The sequence below is a fragment of the Hyperoodon ampullatus genome, assembly GCF_949752795.1.
Source record: "Hyperoodon ampullatus genome assembly, chromosome: 19".
NCBI lineage: Eukaryota > Metazoa > Chordata > Mammalia > Artiodactyla > Ziphiidae > Hyperoodon > Hyperoodon ampullatus.
The window spans coordinates 8447739-8454688 of NC_136932.1; the positions used below are offsets into that span (position 1 = coordinate 8447739).

Sequence of the window (6950 nt, forward strand, 5' to 3'; positions counted from 1 at the left end):
TCATACATACTATTCTCAGTACAATCCCTATTCAAATACTGTTTTAACAATTTTTTAAATTAGCTTATATTCTAAAAAATATTCTTGAAGTAAATAAACTCCTTTGCATCTTTTGTGCAGATGATACCCTAAAGTAGTATTAAACCAATTAAATTTTCAACCATTTTTGCCCCTCCTTTTAAAATACTCCATAATTTTACTCATAGCAACAAGAGAAGTTATTGACACTACAGCATATAATCCACAAGCATCAGCTTTAGTTTCTTCTATAGTCAAGACCTAAAGTATCAAATTAATTTCTTGATTTTTTATCAGTACTGCCTATAAAGAGGGTGAAAAATTAAGCTGTTCTTCTCTCATCAACTCTGGAAAAATACTATTACATGAACCATGAGATACGAACACCAACTTTTCCAAAAATCATTATTTAAAATGTCAGATACAAAACGTGATTGGACTTCCCTGGCAGCGCAGTGGTTAAGAATCCACCTGCCAATGCAGGGGACACGGGTTCAAGCCCTAGTCTGGGAAGATCCCACATGCCACGGAGCAACTAAGCCCGTGCACCACAACTGCTGAGCCTGCGCGCCACAACTACTGAGCCCAAGCATCACAACTACTGAAGCCCACGCGCCTAGAGCCCGTGCTCCACAACAACAGAAGCCACCACAATGAGAAGCCCGCGCACCGCAACGAAGAGTAGCCCCAGCTTGCCGAAGCTAGAGAAAGCCCCCGCGCAGCAACAAAAACCCAACACAGCCAAAAATATATAATTAAATTTATTTATTTATTTATTTATTTATTAAAGCACCATGATCAATGACTTTTCTCTACTACAACTTTAAACCTGGAGAGCTATTTTGTATTTCAGTTCTATAAAACACAGCAATAAATTGAAATTCCCTCTCGAAATCAATGTAATTGCCAAGGAGTGGCAAGGATGACAAAAAATTGGAACCTCATGAGATGAGAGTAAATGTAATATTACAAAGATAACTTTCTGGTTGCTTGACTGACACAAAACACAAGATTTATCTTACCCTAACATTGTCAGTAAAAAGAAGAATTAAGGCAAGAAACAGGAAACTCGTGGTTTTGGGTCCTAACTTTAATTTCTTACTTTCTATAGCACTTACTAAAACATTATGTGCTATTAACCTATGTACAATGCCAAACCAACTTTAGCTATACTTTTTTCCCCATACCTTCCTAAATTAGTATAAAATACTAAGTGTATGTTAAATCCCAAAGATATCATTTTGTGTAAGAATGACAACACAGTATATTCAGCCTGAGCGTATTTAATTTTTTGCACTGATTAATACAATATGCATTAAGCACATTTGGTTAGACTTCCAAGTTAAATGGACAATTCATTTTTTATAACTGGAAAATCATTACAACATCTTCTGGTATTCACTGCAATATCAAATCAATGCCTTCTTTCAGGATTTGTGGTGGTCATTTGTAATTCCTTTGGTAATTGCCATGAGTCAGCTTTCACTTAATACTAAATGGCAATGCTAATATGAAAAGAGAATGCCAGGCATACAAGCAAAAGTACCAAGTTGTTTCAGGAAGGAATTTGAATAGAATTCAAGAACTGGATGTCTACCTCAAGCTGGAATCCATTTTCATTAATAAAATATTAGAAACTTATTAAATCACAAGAACAAAAATGAAACCTCTACATGGGTTTCAAATCCATAATTCAAGATTTCATGAACTTCTGCTACAACTTTTCCAAAAATGGTAATCTTGACCACATCAAGAAAACAGACTGTCCTTTATTCATTTTATCATGTACCCAAATAGATTGAATTTATATGGAAATTATCTCAGCAATGAAGCAGCACAATCAGGAGAGCTAATTATATACGTTTTAAAAAAAAATTAAGTCACAAACTTTTGTTGTGGTTATATAACTTAAAGACCTGAGAAAATGCGATAAAAGAATCCTTCGCAGTACTTTAATGAGAATTCTGTGACGCATACAGACTAAAAGGAAGGAATACAACAGGAACACCTATTTTTCTATAATTTTGACGGCACTCAGCCTAATGATATATTTGTCTAGATCTGTTTCTTCTTGGTCTTCCATGCCTACTTTGAAAACAAATAAATAAGGGTACCATCACATGGAACGCTATGATCACACTTCTCGCCAACCCCATCCTCCCTTCAATGCAAATTATAAATGTCTCTATGATGTTATTCCTTAATATGTCCCCACGTTTTTAAGTGCCTTTTGCCTTAAATATATACCCTCTACCCTTCAAATCACCACCAGGGAGCTTTCCTCTATGCCGACCTTTCTTTGGTCACTCTTGATCCCTTGAGAATATACTAACCAATAATTTTGCATTTGCTAATAATAATCATGCCAATTCATCATCCGTATTTTGAAATTTGTACAGCCTTGGTTCCAATCCTTTCCACCTATCATAATGTATATGGGAAACGAAACAGTAATGATTTTGCATAAGTTTCAGTCTCCCAAGCAAAGCTGACAATGATTTTCATAGCTAGTGGCATCTTTCAGATGATAGGAAACACAGGAAACAGAGATTAGAACACTTGCCCATGTGTGATCTCTGGCATGCCTGCATTAGAATGCCAACTCTATTACAAAGACCCACACAGAAAATATATTAATATACTTCTATGACCTAAATATTTTAAAACTGTAAACCTCCCGACTTAATGGTCTCAATTAAGAATTATCTGAAGGTCACATCCTGGTATCATATATGAAACACAAAAAGGAATCCTACAAACATACCACATAAAACTAATACATGACTTGCTTATTGCTGTGTACCATTATGATTACTATATAGGTTATAGGAAGTTCTTGGGTAATTTTTACATTTTTATTATCACCTTTAAGATAGTTGTTTCTCTCATTATCACTCACTGATCTATTATTGTAGCTCCTTTTCATTAGAAATCTAATGCAGAATACATTCAGAACAAGAAGAAATGAGAGACTACTCTAAATCACCAGTCCTCTGCAGGTACACAAGCTGAAGAACATTTCCTAACATTCAGCTGCATCATCATTAATAGCTGCGCAACCACTAAATGCTAAGCAGTGTGTACACCTCATAGCTGTACATCACTGTACAAATAATACTTTCTTTAGTGAACTTGTAGTTCAAAGTGTTGAACACATCTATATTGTAAATTATACTATGTTATTTTCCATTAGTTTGTGTAACATTTCAATCTGTGAACAAGTATGCCTTAATCTGGTAAACGTAGACAGAAGTCATGTCTCATTCAGAAATTGAGGTCAGATTCTTAAAGGAGTAGTTAAAACTCTTAAAACATTAAAAAAATAAATACATCAGCCTAAATCACAAAGACTTCCAAAGATAAAATACCACAAAGACTTCCAAAGATAAAATACCACTTAAAAGGGGTACACAAAAGAATGTCTGAACTAAAACAAGTTAACAATATACCCTGTACGACAAGGTGTAACTTATCACTGTCACGAGCCTCCCTAGAAGCCTTGGGAGACCAACGGGAAACAGATCTGCACAAAACGGAACAGAGTAAAAACTGTAATTGTATCACCTCTCTAAAAGCTCATTTGTTCTTTGTGACCTGTAAGTTTATCCTACACATTTGATGACTCGATTACAGTTTATAAAATACATAATTGCCAGTAGAGATAATGGTCATGAGCACAGTTTCAAAAGTCAAAAAGCCAGAGTCTGAATCCAGGTTCTGCCATTTACCAGCTGCGTATACTTGGCCAAGTTATTTAATTATCTGTGCCTGAGCTGCCTCATTTGAAAATGAGAGTAAGAGTGCCTACCTCTTAGAGTTATTGTGAAGATTATGAGATAACACACATAAAGCTCATAGAATAGTACCTGTTTATTAAAATGAAGTTATCAAATGTTTTCAAACATATGTCCCTGATAATAATTACTCTTTATATTCATAAGTGCTTCAAGTGGCATACCAGTTAAGCTCCTCACTATATTATACAAGACACCTTTGTTTGAAACTTCAAGTGTTCACAAAATCTAATAGTGAAGCCACCTCTGACTCCATACTAAATTCAAGAGACAGTATTCTAACTCCCCAAAATTTGCACTTGATGGTAAACTGGCAAAGAGTGAAATTCTAAATTATCTTGCCAAATTAAAGGCAAAGAAAATGATAATCATCTACAACTTACCAGAGAAGGTGCACAGAAAAATTTCCAGTGCTAGAAAAGGATCTGTTTAAAGCAACAGGATCTATGCACTGTGTCTGGAAACCTACTTTGGATCTGTTTTCAAGTGTACTTACTAGCTTCACCTCATTTATCACTTAAAGCCTTAAAAGAAGGCCACAGTTAATTTTGAATAACCTGACCTTGAACAATGTTTCAGATATACTATATGCAGGAGCATCCTATTATGTCTTCTGTCCAATAACTAAATCAAATGACATCATTAATGAAAATCAATCTGTATTTTCCCTTTTATTAAAACATCCAGAAAACAGTACTTTTAAGTATTTTTAAATGAAGGATTTTTTTAATGTTAGCACAATAATTTACAGAAGTTTTATGATCCTGTAACTGTCTAAAAGTTTTTCATTACCAATGCCCTATTTATCCATAATGCTGGGACATCTGAATTTTAAATACCAATATTTACCTGGCTGACCCAATACAGCAGGAATTGGGTATTCCAATATAAAAGGAGTACATAAAATATATGTAGTATCTTCAAAGGACTACCAAGCAACCAAAAGCAGATCTTATATAAACGCAACTACAGCATCAGAAGAGAAAGTCATCTTACTTGAAAAAGTAGAGGCTTTCTCAGTTTTTTCAGGTGACGGCATTCATACTCTGCTCTCCAGTTTTCAAAATCTTTCAAGTCCCTGCAAATCCTGTTTGTTTGACTGCTGAAATCCTGTGGTTGACAAACATTTCCCCTCAAAACTTAGTTGTCCATATTATTTATTTTCAATTTTATTAAGTGATCCTCAAATTCTCTCCTCTGAAAAGCACTTGAGGATTTTAGTTACCAACATGTCTCCTTTAAAAACTACCAATAAATCCCACACATCTTGCAGCCTACTCATGTTTTACGGTGCTCCCTAAAACAAACAAACAAAAAACCACCTTTCCCAGGGTTCAAATGGCTAATATGAACTGACTGCTTCCAACTTCCCAGGACCTGCATTATAGCCTTAAACACCTTGAGATCCTGTATTGTGCTGCAGCTATCAGCAGGCGCATGATCACAAGGCTTTTCAACAGCCCCAGATCCTTCACTGCTGCAAAACTTCTCATAAGCGTTCTAGGCACTAGATTGTTAACAGTGTTGGCTTAACTGTTTTACCTGTTTATTTACCAACCCAAACATCTCGGGGAATTCAAAGCCTTCAAACTGCCTTCCGAAACCTATCCCGTGTATTCCCGTGTTTCTCTGAGAAAGATCTGTAGCGGGCTAATAATTTGAGTTCGGCATCCCCTGACCCAAACTGCTGTTGCCAGGATATGCGGTAGTAATGCAGTGGTTTCTTTGAGATTGAGGATGTATTTTACCCTAGAAATAGCCCACCTCTACTAAATCCCTTTTAGTACCCGAGATTGCTGCGGTAACAATGCTTAACTGGAAGGTATTCGAAACAGCCGAAAGACGTGTTGTTCTAATTTGGCCTTAATTTTTTCCTCAATAATGCTTGCCATGGCAAGGACATTTTCCCATACAACGTTTGCAAATGAAGAAAGAAAAATCAAGCTTTTGGTACTAGTCATCACCTGCTTGTAAAGTCCATTATCAGGACGCTTCTTACAAATCTCTCGGGGTAGGATTTGGGGCTAAGCTTACATCGACCATCATCCTGTAACTTACTGTTTTCCAAGCCCATTTAACGGTCTAATGACAACAGCAACATTTACGCCCGGAGAAATCTCAATGTCTGACTAACCAAGAAAGCGTCTGATAACTAAAGCCCTCTTTCTCCGGGTGAGGATATGGAAAAATAGACAATGAAAGGGATTTATCTGTTACAATGAGGAAAGAGGGGGAAGGAGTCCAAGACGAGCCGTTGTGAGCAAAATCCAGGGGTTCGGGAGTCCCGGTCTCAGCAACACTCGCCCCAAGCCCTCCCACCCCAACCCAACCGCCGTGTCCCCTGGGAGACAGCCCAGCGCCCGCAACACGCTGGGCACACCCGAGGGCAGCACAGCCCTCCTCCCACCCCCAGCAGCCAGGCTGGGGCTCCCAAACCCGCAGCCCGAACAGGCCGAGGCCGTAAACCCGGCGGCCTGAGGTAAAGAGGTAAGAGGATACGGGGTGAGAGGAGATGCGGCCTCGCCTCAAACCGGGAGGCCCCTTGAGGAATCGGAGGAGGGAGAAAAGGGAGCCGGTTCGGAAGCCGGAGCAGACCCCGGAGAGAAAGCGAGCTGGGAGCGGGGGATGAGGAGGTTCCGGCTCGGCCGGCGCCTTCCGCGGACCTCGGCGACGCCCGTGTTTACCTGAAAGTCTCGGTCCTCGTTGAAGCGGGAGAAGCGGTCCGCCATTTTGCCGCCTTCACTCCTCTCAGGACGACGCTCCCCGGTTCGCTCCTTCCCTCCCGCGACACCCGCCCCCTCGCTCCCCTCCAGTGTTCCCCGCCTCCTCCCACGCCCACCCGCGTACAGGTTAGGGAGGGAGGAAGCGAGATATGCGCGTCCCGACCCGGAGCACCACCGGCGCAGGCGCCTTTCTACCCTGGAGGCGGAACCTTCCCTCACGTCCCCGCTTCGCGCGCGACCCGGAGAGAGACCCTGGCGGTCGCGCGTGCGCACTCGCGCCAGAGGGCTGCAAACGCTTCCGGAGAGAAAGGTCACGGGAGGGCGCTGCGCTCGTAGAGCCGGATGTTTTCCACCTGCTCATTTCTCCCAGTAGGGTACCTGTTTTTGCCCTCTTGCTTGCCTGAAAACGCAGAAG

General features: G+C 40.0%; 1 protein-coding gene across 2 annotated transcripts in view; it reads right to left on the reverse strand.

The window, feature by feature from the left end:
• Positions 1-6614, reverse strand: part of GPATCH8 (G-patch domain containing 8) — a gene marked incomplete at both ends in the record, with an annotated part of 99060 nt that extends 92446 nt beyond the window's left edge. The window contains one exon of one of the 2 annotated variants that reach the window (XM_079724593.1): positions 6497-6614. In XM_079724593.1, coding sequence (XP_079580719.1) covers positions 6497-6541 — 45 coding nt within the window. The remainder of the gene's footprint in view (positions 1-6496) is intronic. The other variant, XM_079724594.1, reaches the window with a different exon arrangement.
• Positions 6615-6950: the final 336 nt, after the last annotated feature.